Genomic DNA, 17,242 nt, shown 5'->3' on the forward strand with positions numbered 1-17,242 from the left:
AAACATTCTCACAGAATACATCTGAATAAACGAGGGAGAAGTAGCACTCTCCTCCTGCAGCTCCACCAAGTTTTGCTCCAATGTTTTAGTGTTAACTTTAGCAACTGAAAATTATAAAGTTTGCATCAATACTCAGGTCTATATGGGTAGCTGTCCTATTGTGTTTACAATAACAAATATGACACACCTTCACACAGCAAATCCTCATGAAAAGTTTTCCAATGCATAATAAAGTTCATGCTCCTGTACTGAAGCCATCCCTACCCAGGACATTTTTTTTTCTAAACAAAGTAGGACATTTCTTCATATAATAGCATCTGCCAAGCACTGGAGCTGAACCCTCAGCACACAGAGCACCACCAAAGCAGCACACAAAAAATCCTGCTTGCTTCAGCACACAGCTGAACTGCTGCTTGTTCTGTACCAAGTTGGCAGGGAAATAACATGACAACTGAGATACTTCAACTGACCTAAAGAAAGGAACGATCATCCCCAAGGGCAGTCTTTGTCTGCAAGGTGAGTAATACCTCTTGCACCAGCCTACCTGAGAACACTCACTCAAAAGTAACTTATTAAACAGATGCACACAGACACATATATACTTAACACAAACTTCTTTGTGGGATTGAAATAGCTTCTAACAATGCTCAGCTGATGCAGTTTAAGTTATGCAGCTCAATGGTATGGGGAAAACTAGCAACTTTTAGGAAACCCCCCCTGCCCTGGAGCGGGCTGCCTCCCTTCTGGGACAGCTTGCCATGACCTCTGGAAGGGGAAGGATGCCACTTGGCCGATGCCTTGTTTGAGCTCTGCCAGGCTGATTTGCATGCTTAGCACTTGGGAAATTCAGGAGAGCTCAGCAGCTTTCACAAGCCAGCCTAGAGGCAGTCCCCACACTGAACATGACCAAAAAAGTATAAAAAACCCCACTCCAAAAAAACTGCTAGTTGGGAAATTTTTGGCACTTCTGGCACTTCGGTTTCCCTCTCTAAAATGGCGACTACACTCCTGATTTGCCTACCCAGTAAAGGTGTTTGCTGATTAGGGAAGTAATGTTTGTGCAGCACTTTGAAGATTTAAAGTACTACATTAATCCTACATGTTGTTCTTAGTAGAAGCCAATTTTTAACTAAGAGGAGGAAAAAAAAAAAGTTGATTTAAATAGTGACTCTCCCCTACTTCAAGATGTTCACTCATCTCCTAACATCAGCTATTCTTATCTGTAAATGTTTTTTTAACCCTTCCTTCTCATAGTTCTCAGAAACCACAAGTCTCATTCAGCTTTTATTTGAAAAATGGCTTCTTTCCAGGCTGTGGCTGTTTCTTGTAAAGTTAATTCCTTTGGTAATAGTGCTGGAGGCACATTGGTATGTTTGGTGTGTGTGTATATACATATATATTTTCCCCCTTTTCACACGGTGTTGTTTTTATATATGTGTAGTGAAAGATACCTAATCCAGGATTATGATTCTCTTTCTTCCTTTCTCATGAAAGTAGGTGGGGCTTTTCTTGTGCAAGTTGCATTGATGAAAATTATGTTTAATTAACACTTTTTCCTCTCCACATAGCCAAAAAAACTTCTTATTAAGAACCCAAAAGAGTTCCTTGCACTTAATTTTCTCCCTCTGAATTTTTCTCCAAAACCTGCAGACATTTTTTTCTGAAGGGGAACAAAAACAAACAAACAAACAAAAAAAACACCAACCAAAAAAAGGTGTGATGCCAGTACAACTAGAAACTGTGCAAAACAGCAGAGGGATCTTCTGTCCCCATGGAGGACACAACCCCTCATTACTACTTCCTCCAGCTTCTTATGTCTGACACTAGTGTCTCAAGTGTTCTTTACTTGCAGATCCTGGAAAATCTGTAGCGAGCTCTAACTGGTCTCCTGGTGCACTGGGAGGGAATCGACCTCAAACATACTGACCAAGACACGAAATCCTTGTTGAAAGACAAGGATATTCACACCATCTGAAGCCCACTTTCTCCCAGCAGGTTGGGCTTGCTGGGTGCCCAACCCTAACTGTGCTGTTTGGAGAGCAGAGCACATACCACTGCAAGGCATGAGACCCAAATTTCAGACACCAACTCGTATAATCAGGAAATGACTTCCCTTCTCATCCTTCCCAGGCAACACTGGCTGCACAGGGCACAGACTGCTCCTTACAGCATGGTCATCATGGAAAGTGCTGGTCTACTAGAGACCATATAGCATAACTCCTCACTACAAGGACAGCAGTTCACATGGGAAGGCTATATTGCTTTGGTGGGATTTCCAAAACAATAAGGGATACAAAAAGGAAAAGAAAACAAACCAAGATGGCTCATATCGTAAGACAATTTCTGGAAACTATTGCACAGATCTGTACAGCTGCTTGTAAGGAGTAACAGAAGAAGATAACTGCTAATAAAAACAAAATATACATGACAAAGAGATTAGGGAGAAAAAGCACAATCAAATTCTAATGGGAACCTAATGCAGTCAGATCTCATTTTACTCAAGCATAAAAACCCAAACAGAAGCCAGCAGGCCCCTCCTGGCTGGTTCTCACAGGTGAACTGGTTCTTCCCAGCTTTGCTAGCTTGAGAACGCCTCACTGCCGTGAGAAAGGCACCTCCTTCAAAGGCAACAAGCCCGGCTCTTCTCTTTCCAGGTAGATGGCCTAGGACAAGTTGCATATGCCTCAGCAGCCTTAGCATTATGTCCTGTAATATCACACAGAGGGAAGTGCACTTCACAAGATCTTCGAGCAGGGAAGTGTGTACACAACCTCTTCATGCACGGCAACGATGGTGGCAATCAACGCCTGCCCTGCCTCCCCTGTGCCAAGAAGCAGAGCCCACTGGAAGCAGCCTCTTCAGGCAGGCACAGCTGCAGGGAGCTGAAAGAAGCCCATTCTTACCACTTCTCACCTGAGACAAATGCCCAAACATGGAAGCACTCCTGCTCAGCTGAGATCAGTGAAGAGCCAAGCCCTTAGCTCACACCATTGCATCAGCTCTCCCAGCCTCCAGCATCTGCATCTGAAGACTGCAACCCCATCTTGTCCTCCTCTGCCTTCTCCTTCCAGATCACTTCTCTCCCTTTGGATCACAGGCATTGTTTCCCCGTCCTCACTCCTGCTGTAACAAGGGTGGTTATCACCAACAAAATCAAACAGCTGGGCTGAAGCAAAAGCCTACACCAGGAGCCATGAAAGGATTAGCAAACTGGCCGGTGGGTGACCCATTTCAGTAGCTCACAAAGTCTGCAGACTCTCTCCACAAGTAAGTCTCTCTTCTCAACTGCCACATGCAAACAGCTAAAGCCAACACTATTGCCGACTAGGAGCCTCTGAGGACGAGGAAATTAAAAACCCTGTAACAAGACCACTTCCACTCCTGTTTTCCTGGCAGCTTTAAAAGTAATATTAAAAGGTAAAAGTGGAAAGCTCAAATTGCACTGACTAACACATGACAAAGGAATAACAGAGCTAAGTTCTCACATGAACACTTCCCACAGCATCACATGTACGTTCACTGGGAGAGTCACTGACTTTAACAAAAGTTTTCATGTATGATGCAGAGAGATAATCAGCAGCCAGGACAAAACTGGACATTCCCAGTGTTAGTAAAACAACATACTGTTTGAACAGATTATTTAGGAGAACAATGAACACATAATTAAGGACTGTTGAGTCAAAGCTATGTGCACATCTAATTGCCCTCTCACTGCTCCACTCTGCTTGTGCACAGTCCTCCAATTCACTCTATAGAAACTGGGGAAAAAAGTCCCAGTTTTATCAGGTGGTCCAGGACACAGAGTATATCTAAAATGAAAAAGGAATGGAACAATCTGACATAAAGAGACTCAGATAGCCCAGCCAAGGAATCTGTACTCTCAACCACAGAAACCTGTTATTGCTCGTGTGGACTAAGTGCATTCTTTCCACCTTCCTTAAAACACAGCTTTCCCAAATCTACTAACCCCAGCCAGCACAATCCACTTACTTGCTTTCATGCATGTTGCAGAGGCTGTTATGCAGCTTTGCTAGCAAAGAAAGTCTGAAATCTGAACATGCTCTTTCACAGCTGAGTTTATTGAGAACAGGAGAACCAGTGAGCCTGACTGGATCACAGATCGCAGCTTTGCAGAGCTCCATGTTTCATAACAAAGCCCTGCAAGGACCAACCCAGCTCAGCTCCAGCCTACTGCAGGGCATGAGAATAAAGTGCTAAACTCAGGTATTGCCAACACTTGACTTATGCAGGTCTTGCAGGGCCAGGTGTCTGTTTTCAGCAGGAAAAAAAAAAATTGCAAATAATTTTCAGTTTTTATTTAAAAACGCTATTTCAGTTTTTTCCTTAAACCTCACAACTACCAAAAGAAGAGAAGACTTTAAAATATTTAGTAGATGCACCCTAAAGGCTCAAAAACCCAGGGGAGAATAAGAACAACCTGTTTGTCTTTGAAAGGAGTCTCATGACTTACAAGGTGGTATCTTGCTTATGGGGATGGGTGGGTCTGATTCTTTTTTTTTTTTTGATAGCTCATGTTTGGCAGTAATGTTAACTTTTACTTACCTTGACATAGTTTTAATTTTTACTTTCCAACTGCAATCATGCTCTTCCCCATGTAACAGGTTCTGCTAGTGATAGGTGATTGCCAAATCTTTTTTTAGGGGTAAAAGCCACTGCAGTTGTTTATTTATTTATTTGCTCTCAGAGTGGGTGGGGAAGATCAGCACAAAACTTACTTCCACAAAGAAAAAAACCTGAGGTGGCACACTTTTGAAATGCCTTGTTTTCCTCAGCTGCAGAAATGGGAGGAGATATCTCAAGGCACGGGAACATGGGAATTCTCGCAGAGGAAATATCCCACAATAAATGACACTCAGTTCTGGATAAGCTCTTACTTCATCCAACTCACAGGGCTTCTCGCTCAACCTCAACAACCTACTCTCCATCTCAGCATTACAAAATGGTAACTGCTTGTTCCTTCACAGTGTGGTTTTCAAAGTCTTATTGTACCATGAGTAAGTATGTAAGCAACTTTGTTCAATTCAGACTACTAAGGCTTCTGGTTTTAAACACTCGAGTAGTTTCAATTGTTCAGGATTCTCCTTCTGAAAAGACTGATCAACCTGCTCATATTCTTACTTGTGTTCTCAGGTCATTAATTAAAAAAATAATCAAGGATGCTTGTAAAGTCCTCTGCAATCCAATTTCAATTTGTCATCATTAATTAGTTCAACATTGCATACAAATGAAGAGCTAACTTGATTAGACAGCAGGTTTTACTGGAATTCCTACTTAGGGTCATGAAAGACTTCAGAGAGAAAATCTGTAATATTTTCTAAGTGATATGCTCATACATATGAAATCACCCTCTCACCTAACAGCAGCTAGTGTTTCTCTCTGCAATTTTGGTCAGATATTTTTTTTTCTTTTTTTATCCCCTTTAATTAGGAGCCCATTACAAACCTGAGCAGAGAAGCAGTCTCAATGTTACACTTCTCCCCAGCCTAACCTATACAAAATGTGCTGATTCGGCAAAGGGTGCCCACTGCCCTAGGGCCTGCCCCACAGAAAGAATCTGGAGAACTTGAAAAAACAGGGTTTAGGAAAAATATTATTTTAGAGCTGTTTTCAGAGGCATAGCATTTAGGTACCCCACAAGTTGCTCCCCCACCTCCAGAAGTAACCTGGGAATCTACACATTGTTGCAGATTATTGCCTCCAAAGCACGCAGACCGAGAGCCAAACACACAAAGCAACAGAGAAATCTGAAGCATCTTCACAGGTCTCTAATCCTTGCATCAAAGTGGCTCTTGCTTTTTAAAGAAATAACCCAGTCCTCTCACCAAGCCCACAAACTTCACTCCCATGACCTAATCTGACATGACTCAGCCCAGAAGAAGCTCGGAGGAGCTCCAGTGGAGCGTGCTGTCCACCTGGACAGTAGATCCCCTGTCAGTCACCACCATGCCTTCCAGCAGGGCAGGTGGGTCACTCTGGCTCATCCACTCCCAAACAGGGGAAAGTGCAATACAATGGATTTCCTTCCTTAATACTGTTGCCCTGGGGAATGGTAAGAGGGGAAGAAAAGAACTAAGAAAGGAGGCTTTCAAGTTTTGGACTCTTAATAAGGGTGGGGCCATCTAGTAATTAAACTTTTAATAGGTCACTGCAGTGGAAGAAACCCTTCCAGTTGGGTAAGTTCCTAATCCATCATTTAAAAAAAAGAAAAAGACGACAGGCGTTAATCAAAGCATATGAAGTCACATAGAGAGGGGGGATGAGCAACTCCAAGAACTTGCTCTTGCTGAGAGGATGGGGCAATCGCTCCTTCTTTCATCAACATTTCACGCATGTTTCCACATTTCTCAGGACGGCAGAGGGAAAAGGAGCCTCCGTGTCCTTCCCCACCCACCCCACTGATAAAGCTGTCGAATGCATATTACCAACCACTCAAGAGCTCATGTGAAATGAGTTGGTGGATTAATTAGCAGAAGGGCAGAGCTCTGAAGATGGAAAGATGCTCTACTGTGGAAGGTGTATTGACTGACAGTCCCCAGCCACCACCACAAGGCTGTCATCATCCACTGCAAACATACAGCACACTGCCAGCTCCTGCATGAGCTGCTAGATCTAGGTCACTCAGCCCAGCATAGGGACACCTGGACCACACTGGCTCCTCTCTGATGAGAGAGCTGTTTGGAACACCGTTCCTTTCGTAAAAATACATGGACTTATCCCTAGATAGACAGCAACAAGAACAGGGAGCACATCTTCATCTATCATTAGAGTGACCCACATCAAAGCGAAAGAAAAGGAGGGGAAGCTAAACATGCCTGCCCCCAGGCTGCACACATTTGGTGACTGTAGTCACCAAGGAGCAATTTTATTTCTTTTTTTAAAGCTATTATGTCATCTGATCTTTGACAACTACCCAAATCTACATTAAAACTCAGCCTCCACTTCTACTCCAGAAAGCTGCTATCACTACAGTGAAACATCTCAGGTGCTCACTTAACTTAGAGCTTACGAGTAGCTCACTCATCTTCAGCTCTTCTGGAACAGCCCACTACATACATTTAAAACTCATTTCAAAAAACCACTTATTGTAGTTGAAAGGACAGCATCAAATGCTCTGATTCCCTGCAGCTGCAATAGATAATTCTTTGTACTATATGTATCAAAAGAGAGTGTCTTTTCATATCTCCTTCAAAGGACCTTCTCCAGAGCAGTCTGGAAAAACCCAAAGGCAGCATTTTCTTGCTCTGAGAAATGGAAAGTAGAACTGACTGACAATTTCCTTACTTAAAGGGAAGTGAAAATGGATAGTGTGTGTAGTGTAAGTGGAGGAACCTGGACACAGAGCCAAGCAAGAACTACAGCAGGACATCACTCTCAATGCAAATAAGGAAAAGGTGCAATTTCAACCTCACTTAAAAATCCTTCACCCTTTTATGCATAAACAAATAAAAAAATTGGACTTGAGCAGACCTATCACATTCCAATAAATGCAACACAATTTCCTGAACAAAGTTGTTGTCAGTTTTAGACAAATTTTACTGCAAAAGGCTTTTAAAATATAAAGAATGCAAACTTACAGTGATTTATTATCATCTGGCATCTTTTTCCACAGTGGAATATACGGGCTCTGCTGCTTTGCTGGCAGCAGTGTTTGGGAGCTTGTTAGTTGCAATTCCTGCTAGATTGTATTTAATTTGAGATGAAGTAGTTTCTCAGATTAAAAGAAGAAAACCAACTCTCAGATTTTGGTAAAAAGGATATTTTTTTTCTTTTAAGTTAAAAAAATATATTCCCTGCTTTCATTCAGGTAGTGTGACGACATTATTCACCGGACCTACTCCAAGGATCTGAAGGAGAGAAAGGCAAGTATTGAACATCTTTAAGACACTAATATTCTCCACTACAAACATCTCTCTACTTTAGAGCCTTAAAGCGCAACAGGACGTACAGCTCCAGCAGTGCTGAGTCCTTGAACAATCAAAGCAGCAATACTAAAAATCAAGAGCTGTCCTTCGAGTTCCAAGCTCCATACTTGTTGGTTTTGGGTTTTTTTGTTTGTTTGTTTGCTTGTTTTTTTAATAAGAGATTATTCTGACAGCAAGAGCAGAGAATTAAGTAAAAGAAATAAAACCTGAAAAAGGAAAAAAAGAAAATAAAATGCAGACAACCCAGATACCACATGCCTAACCTGAGCTGGTGACACTGGAGTTCCCATACCAGCTGTAAGAGGGGAAGGACATGGAGAATGAGAAAGCCCCATATTCCACAGGTCAGAGCAGAGAGCACCACCTCCATCCTGCTGGCATGGCCAAACCTCTCCCAAACCCATGGATGCTGAAGAAAGCAAAGGGCAGCACTGCAGCCATGCTTATGCCCACCCCATGTTTTACTCCAGCACACCTCCTTGACCCGAACGGAGAGCCACTGTTTCATCACACGCTGCCTTTAGACGATGATCTTTTTGCAAGGCATTTTATTCACCTGGGATTTAGTGATATTGTTGAGGGTTAAATTCCCACCACACCCTCCTAGAGCAGCCAAGATAAATCTCTCCCTTCTGCATGACATATCATGCCCTGAAAAGGACACAGGTCACTCCATTCTTGCACAAGCCTGGATATGTATCACATGAATCATGTCACCAGTGGCAAGAGGACCAGAGCCAGAGAAGAAGCAAAGCGATGCTGTGTCCTTACCGTCCACGTTGCTGACTTTGCGGTGCTGGACTGTTGAAATGATACGTCGAAGCTGTGAGGTCCTGGGTAGTCTGTGTTGGAAGGGATGGCTGGGGAGGGCGAGAGGGCATCAAAAGTTGAGCTGGGCTGGGCGTAAGGCGAGGGGGCCGTGACGCTGTTCTGTGCATGCTCCGTGTTGTAGGGGCTGGTGGAGGATGAGCCATTCTGGATCTGCTGGTCCATGCTGTTCAGGAGCCCCAGGTTCGTGTACTGCGGCTAGAGGCAAGGAGACACACAGAGGCGTTAGAGAAGCACCATCAAACGTGTCACACCAAGAGGAGGGAGATTTGCAAAAGATAGACACCATTTTACAAGAGGGGCTGAAAGAGAAAGAAGTAAACCTTCTCACAGCCACACAGGAGACCAACGGCCCGGAAAAGAGACAACGAGGAGAGAAATGGAACGCAGTGTGACAGAAGTGGATAAATTCCTAAACAATATCAGAAAAAAGCAAACAGGAAATTAATTTACATGCTCTCTTAATAGAGGAGTTGGGGGACAAAAGAACATATTGAGCAGGATTTAGTTTTAAACACACACATAGTGGTTCATCACAAAGACTACAAATAAACATGGATTTTCTGCCACACAAATGCTGCTTATACTAAAAGCCTAACTATGTTCCAAAAGGCACCGGACATTTTCTGCTGCAGAAAAATCCAGCAAAGCATCATAACCAATTATAAAACTCTGAACCACAAACAGTTGGAAGCTGGGAAAGTATTCTGGGGAGAGTGAGTTACACAACTACTGCAATCTTTTGTTCCTCCAAAGGACCCAACCCTGGCCATGGAGACAGGGCAGCAGGCAAACAGTACATGGGGTTCAGCCAGGTACACATAGTTTCATCCCTGTGTGTGTCCAGAGGACACCGTTTGTGCCCAGCTTTGAGGGAGCTGTATCCAAAAGGTTTGTGGTATCCAACACCAGCAGCTCTGAGATCACCCAGGAACATACACACCCTCGGATCTATGGTCAGCAGCTGACTCTGGCTCTTCCCCTTGTTCAGGCATCCAAGCAAGTCATGCCCCTCCCCACCTTACGTCTTCAATCCCCTCCAGAGCCATCAAGCTCATGTATTTCTCAGTACTTCAGCCAGTCTGCTCCAGACTCCCCTCTTCTTTCCAACAGTTGCTCCTTTTCTAGAGACAACTTTGTTTTATCAACCAAGTAACAATGCTTCCCTGAGTCAGAGCACTAACAGCAAAACCTGCAACAAAAAAGTTTCCTGATACTCATCCCTCACCAATCCTAACGAAGCTTCAAGCACATCATCACTCTTACAACGACCTGAAAAGGAATGGCAAAAGATACCTGCTGAGCTTTCCAGAGACCTTGGACAACCCATTTAACACCCAGTTTTCTCCAGTCATTTCAGCTACGGGGGAAAACAGGCTGGTCCCTTTGCAAGGATGATGTGTCCTCCCTACACCCAAACACTTCACACTCCCAGCTGTCCTTCCAGAAGAGGAGGTGGTACAGAAATCTGAGCCACCAAATAGAACCCTTCTTTAGGTTTCTGTCTCTGTCTTTCTGGTAGAGGCTGATGTTTTATGGGGTTTTAATTAAAAGCCCAAGTTGAGCTGTTGAGTCACCAAGGCACATCAGACTTTCCAGAGATTGATCAGCTTGCTAATACAAACCATGATGGGAGGGAGAAGATCTGATGGGAAAACTGAACATGGGACTTGATTTTGGGAGCTGTGATGGTCTGCAGAGAAAAGGGAGAGCTGGTTCCCTCCCTTGCTCTGCCAGTGACACACTGTGTTCTTGGGCAAGCCACCTCACCTCCCCCTCCACCCTACTTCAGGCAACAAAGTCTGCAGGGCAAGGATTGCTCCTCACTATGTAAAAAGCACTCTGCTTAATGGGCCTCCATTTTGTCTGAGGCCTTCAGGCAGAGGAGTAATAAAAGCAATTACATATTGAGTCTTAATCCTGGGTGAACCAGTGACTCTCTGTGTTGCCTCAGGTTAGTCATTTACCCTCCCTGCCTCAGTTTACCCATCTATAGCAGCCGGGATATTATAGATGCCCAGCACCCCTGTTAGATGGGGAAGCCAGTATCTGCAGTTGGACTCAAAGCATGCTAAATAGCTGATACAGGAGAAAGCAATCCAGAGTGGCTGTTCTTCTCCAAAAGGAGATCGCAGCTTTGGCAATGGAGATGACAGTTATGTCTCATCTCCTGCAGGCAATTCAGCCAACCAAGATCTACTTAATGGACGTTCGGTACACGTTTGCCCTTGAGGCTAATTCTGTATGGGAAGAGCCAGAAAGCTGGTGTACTGCAGCAATCTTTTTCCTGCTCAGTAATTTTTGTATTTAGTCAAAAAAACCCCACAAACCTCCCTGCCCTCCTACCCCGGAATATCCTAATAAGACCTGAAGACTTCTAAAAAATACAGAAATATCGCTCAGTTGTTTCATTTCTCATGGAGATTAGCATCAGACACACTCCCTAACCAGCAGGATGATGAAAAGATGGCTGTAATGAAAACAGTCTCCTAAACCAGCTCAGACATACAAACAGCAAAACAATAGTGTTTCAGCTTTCACTTAAAACTATTCCCTCTAATCCCAGGCTTCTTAAAATGATGGAGAAAAACAGCCAAACGGGCAGTTGGCGTTAACAAGACAGCACAGTCTGGAAACACTGAAGGTGCTGCCTCGAAGACAACTTAAAAAAAAAAGTGTCCTATTAAAATTTAAGATATTCTTAAGAGAATCAAAGATTCTTTTCATTCCTTTCAGTCCAGGGACCATCTGTCTAAATGTTACCAGCAGAGCAGCCATTCCACCACATTTATACCCTCGCATGCCACAGCTGAATGCCATGTCCCCATTTGCTCTTTAAATAACTATTAATCTCCTTGCACTTATCCCCGCGCTGACACAAGCAGCTGTTGGACTCCGCTTCTCCCCCTCCAAGTCCCACCAGCCTTTCACCTTCCCTGGCCCCTTGTTCCCCTCCCCAGGCAGGTGCTCCATCCTCGGTGACAAAGCCAGCCGGGTTTGCACACACAGACACGAGCACCAACCCTCGTCTCGCAGCTACGCCCCGAGGCAGGCGGCTTGTTTGCGCTCAAGGGGTCAACATCTGAATTGCTTGCAAGGCTTTTGGAGGAATCAGATAAGGCTTTGGGAGGCACACGCCTTCTGACAACACAACAATTAGAGGGGCAGCAGGCCCCGGGAAGGCACACGCAGGAATTCAGCCCCACAGCAGCTCCGGATGGTCGCAAAAAACCCCTCCCACTCCCACCCCCCCCCCTCCTTGGCCCCACGGGGAGAACAAAGAGTGAGGGGCTGCGGGCACATCTGTGGGGCACTGCCCCCCGGGAGGGTCTGCAGGGTGTGTATCAGCACACACACAGCCTCACTGCACCATTTACGGAACTAAACACAACAGCGTGTAATTCAGAAAGCAATTCTTGCCAGGTTGGAAGCCCAGATTTTCGCACATGCTTGAGTTTTGCTGCAGGGTTGTTTTAAACTGCAGGATCTACTCCCTTCCTGGCAGAAGAAGAATGTTATTTGGTGGAAAGAAGATAAATGCACGCAAAGCTGAAAGAACAGATCATCTAATTTTCAGTGCCTTTGTTCTCTATTTTGTTCCCTCCACGAAGTTTCTGAAACTATTAATATTGCTGAGGCATTACAAAAACCTTCAGGCAACTTTAACTGCAAATAATTAGAGAACTACAATTAGATCTTAGACTATTTTGGAACATTGTTTCAATAATGTATCCTGAACCATCAGTTTCACTTCCTGCATCCCATCAGCTTCACTTTCAGGTTTTCATGCTAACTCACGCTTCGCAATTAGGAAAGCCATGGTTTCAGCAGAGAGGCTGCCGAATGAAAACCTGACTGAAAACTGCAGAACTGTTTAATCATGATTCTGCTGTTGGGAGGACAGATCTTCCTAACAAACACCGTGGACAACTTCAGGCAGGAAGCCACCTGACCCCAGCAGCTCCAGGGCACCTGCCAGCAGAGGGCAATGCACATGCTCCACCAGGCACGGCAGAGCTGATGCGCCGGGGAAGATTGCACAGCCCACCCAAACTGGCCCTTTCTTACCCTGCACTGCATCAAGAACCCACACCCTCTTCTTCAGCCATAGCCTGCTTTTAAGCCCATCATGTTAACTGATAAAGTTACGAGATAGATCTGCAAAGAGACCCCCAGCACAAAGGAAGTAACGTAAGTGAAGAACAGTTCTCAAGGGGACTTCCACACCAGAAATCCCCTAAAATACACAGCTCCAGCTGTTAACTGCCCTAAGTTACAAACATTTCAGAGAAAGTTTTGAGAGTTTCTACACTTGAGAAAATAAAGGAAAAGTTACCATCTTTGGGTGTAGAACATCTAGATGCTTCCACCCCAGCAAAACACTTCTCAGTTATCTCCAAAAAATGTGCATCTATGCTGTGCTCATGTACCAGCAAAGTTTTACTTTTCACCACTGGATTTATATGGCTCAAGAGCATTGTCCAGCTACTCAAAAAGCTTTTCAAAACACCACCACTGGTGTTTATTCTCCTAAGATAGGAGATTATGAAACAAACTACAATGGTTGTTAGCAACAGGAAGATTTTGCAGGGCACTTGGCTAATTTTGTGCTTTGTCCTTCACTGCATCACAACTGATGTACCATTTATAGGACTAGTAAGAACCAGCTTCCAGCAATATTTCAGTGCTGGACCAGGGAAAGATTCAGATTCCTGCTGGAGAACAGTTCTCTTAAGAGCAGTAGGATAAATGTTTTCCAGAGTGCTCGATGCCTGTCCAAATCAGAAGACAGACACTTAAAATGTATCAAGAAAGGTTTAAATCGATCTAGGTTTTCAAATCTTCCTAGCAAAGGATTTCAGTAGGTAGAAATAAAGCATTTAAGCTCAACAAAAGGGCTTCTATCGTAGTTATTAATCAAGATATTGCTGACTACAAGACTCTGAAGCTTTGCCAGTTGCTCAGAAGGCAGCTGATACAATACCCAATGTAGGTGCACTGCCTGTGCCATCACAAAGAAGTGCCAAGAAATAAAGGGCTCCACCCATGCCCCTCAGCTAAGATCAGGGCTGAAGCCGAAAGAGATATCAAACTCACTCATCACCATGAAAGGTGTGATTTGGTTTGCACCTCTAGCCTCTTTTCTCATAGACAAAAAAAAAGACAAAGAAAAAAAGAGGCTGAAAAACTTAATGCGTCAGACTTTCCACTCGGTTCACGTACGTCTAGACTGCGCTCCTTTCAGGAGGAACAAGCTCAGTTTGGACATGGCTCTGGTCCCCTCCACGCCAGGAAGGGAAGAGGTGCACAGTCATTTCAACCCCAGGTCAGGTCCAGGTCCCTGCAGAGCACCAGTAGAAGGTCTCTCAGCCTCTGCACTCCCCAAGCTCTATTTCTAAAATGGAAACAAATCCTGTAGGCCTGTTTTGAAGGGCTTTTTCCCCAGAGCTACTGTGTAGCTAAACACATCAAACCCTGGGAAGCCCACAGATAAAATTATAATGTGCACCATGTACTCAATGTGAAGAGCGAGGGAGCAAATAACTTTGGTTGAACCAAAGGTATCAACAATTACCAAGATAGGTTCCCAGGCACTGTAGCTCCTAAGCTCCTAATTACCATGTGTCATGGCTTTTAATGCTATAACAAATCAATCTGATTTCAGCAATTTTACTGTTGTGTCATTGCTTTTTCACATCTCTGTAGCATCACAGGTTCCCAGTGTAATGGAGTACGTTGGACTGGAAGAGTCTCTGGACTCAGTAACTCCTGTCCTGGTTTTTAGGCCCACTGCCACTCAACCAAACATTTAACACCTCCTCAGCTCAATCCCACCTGGAAGCAGGGAGTAAAAATATTTCTGCATACTGTCTGTATTATTTTGAAAGGGATCTATTTGAGAACTACAGTACTATGCAATAAACATGACCACAGTAATTGTAAGAAATGAAATTAAATAATAATAAGAAAAATGCTCCTCTTCCAAAGTGGGCAAACCTTCTGTAAAAAAAAAAAAAAAAAATTGAAAAAAAAAAGTGTGCATGTGTATACATCTATCTCTCTCTTTGCAATTGTCCTGCACAGGTATTTCATGTTAAGTAGCAAGATAACCCCAGCAGGTTACCTGGACATCTTCCAACACAACCTAAAAACATAAAGCATAACCTAAAGAAAACACAGTCCTTCATTTCACCCAACTGGGGGGAAGGGGCAGGGGAAAAATAATAAGAAAAAGAAACTAAATAAAAACTTCTTTCCATCACCCTTAAAAAAAAACACAGCCCAACGTTAAGTGACAAACTGAAATAATTCCCACCATGTTTAAAGTTCAGATATGTAAGCTTAAAAAACTGCCTGCTCTGCCTACTTCACACAGCATCCCTTTCCTTACAGCAGAGCCGCCCATCAGCCCCAGCCAGCTTGGTAGACCACTCACTGCATGTGCTGAACTGGAGAAATCAGGGCACATCAGTCCCTTGCAAATGCACACCATCACACTTGAAAACACTATGGTTTGTATTCTGGGAGGAAAGTCTGGATGATTTTAACTGGGATTAGCTATTCCAGTCTGCACGTCATGCCACATCTACACCCTTTGGGTTTACACATGCAGCACAATTTTAAGAGCCATACCCAGTAAGGCTGCAGCCCACGTGTTTTCACTGCAACATAGTTCTGTTGAACTCAGCAGAATTTCTTGTTCAAGTTAAAGTCCACAAATGCAGGCAGTTGTAGGCTTGGAGAATAAGACAAATCCATTAAAAGCAGCATGAGGGCAAGTTTCTGTTCACCCATAAAGGCTGTAAGCTTCAGAGTCGTCTTGTCCCCCCCAGCTGTAATTCTGTAATTGTTTTCTTTTTTAGCTAAACTTTGAGTTTTGCCCCTTGGTTAATTCATTTAACTCAGCAAGAGGTATTTTTCAGCCAGAAGCAGGGTGCCTTTTAAAACAAGCACAGCCCAAAGCAGGAATGCCTGTAATTCCTGACTCCTACCACCTGCCACAGGTTCACGTAAAAGAGCTTGTCTAATTCGAGGATTATCAGAGTGACAGTGCATCCCACTTCACACAAATACTAAGTCTGGACACCCTACATTGTGTAAGTATTCCTAAGTATTTTCCAATGTATATTAAAAGATACCATTTACTTCCCTAGAGCTGGAATTTAGGTTTTTAATGAAAATAAATAATTCTGAATTGAGCTCTTGAGGTCTCCCTACATAAAAAAAAAAAAAAAATTATTTTCTGAAAGTCAGTCCATCTTATGCAGGCTTTCATTAGAGTATCTAGGCTATGCTTAGTTATTTTGAAAACTGAGACAGTTTAAAACAGGAAAAGTCCTCAATCCACTCCCCTGCACACAGACAGTCATTTCTTTACTCTGAGTTTGTGCACAGCTCTTATTTGACACGGAACTGGAAAACATAAAAACAGAGAGAAAACAAAAAAAGAAAAAAAAAAGAAAATCATACAATGTCATGAGACATCAGAACTCCATGATCTTAAAGCAAGTTGATTAATAACCTAAACACTCAGCTTCCTAAAACTAAAACAGAGGCCAAGTGTTTTCTGTGTTCTCCTGTTACGAGCTGGACAACACAATGTCAACAAAGATCTGAAGAGCCACAAAGTACTGACGATTTGGAAAGGTAGCCCCTCACACTCCCAAGACATGTAAACACAACTGAAGACAAAGACCTACATCAGGAAAACGAGAAAGAGACTCCAAGACTTCAGCAATTTTGCCTAATTTCAGAAGCTGAGAATAACTGTAGGATCACTGCTCGGCTGAGTGCCCACGATTCTTACGTGTGGAGTTTGTACAGCAATAGTGAGAAGTTGGGTTAAAAAATATAAAATCTTTAAATATAAGAGAAACCAATTAAAATACAAAGAGGGAGGTGGGTGGGAGAAGCAGAGACTGGAGAGGAAAACTCCAGTGGTTGATTAAAGCTGCCTCATTTCTTGAGCTCTTAACTGGATGGTAACCATCGATGGTTATCAGCCACTTCAGACATGCAGCATTTTATTGTGTTGAGAGGGCAGCACTAGGCTGGACAGGATATCTGTGCATCATCCACAGTGAAAGGCTACAGACACTGTAACCACCAAAGTATGGCCACAGGGCACAGAGACAATGAATAATCAGGGTCAGGATAGGACCAGGAGTTGAAGTTAGCTCTCAAATTCATCATTATGCTCAATAAAATAAAACCACGCCAGCATTCAGACACTAAGGTAAAATACTCCAGTTAGGTAGCATTTTAGTGGGAACAAGAAACTCAGATCATCTACAAGTTAAATAAGTCAAGCAGTTAACATACACAAAAAAAAAGAAAAAGAAAAAAAGCCACACACATAAACCCCCCACACCCACTCTTTGAAGCGTGGTGCAACTATGGAATATAAGAATTCATAAGAGTTATAGGAGGGCAAAGGGCAAATTCAAACAAGTCAGAGCAAGCAAAGGAAA

The 17,242-nt window shown here is 43.4% G+C and overlaps 1 protein-coding gene across 4 annotated transcripts in view; it reads right to left on the minus strand.

The window, feature by feature from the left end:
• Positions 1–17,242, minus strand: part of TP63 (tumor protein p63) — a 102,144-nt gene that overhangs the window by 39,570 nt on the left and 45,332 nt on the right. For all 4 annotated transcript variants that reach the window (XM_051626697.1, XM_051626698.1, XM_051626699.1 and 1 more), the window contains one exon: positions 8,715–8,969. In XM_051626697.1, the coding sequence (XP_051482657.1) occupies positions 8,715–8,969 (255 nt within the window). The remainder of the gene's footprint in view (positions 1–8,714; positions 8,970–17,242) is intronic.

The sequence above is a fragment of the Apus apus genome, chromosome 8 (genome assembly GCF_020740795.1).
Source record: "Apus apus isolate bApuApu2 chromosome 8, bApuApu2.pri.cur, whole genome shotgun sequence".
In the NCBI taxonomy this organism is placed as follows: domain Eukaryota; kingdom Metazoa; phylum Chordata; class Aves; order Apodiformes; family Apodidae; genus Apus; species Apus apus.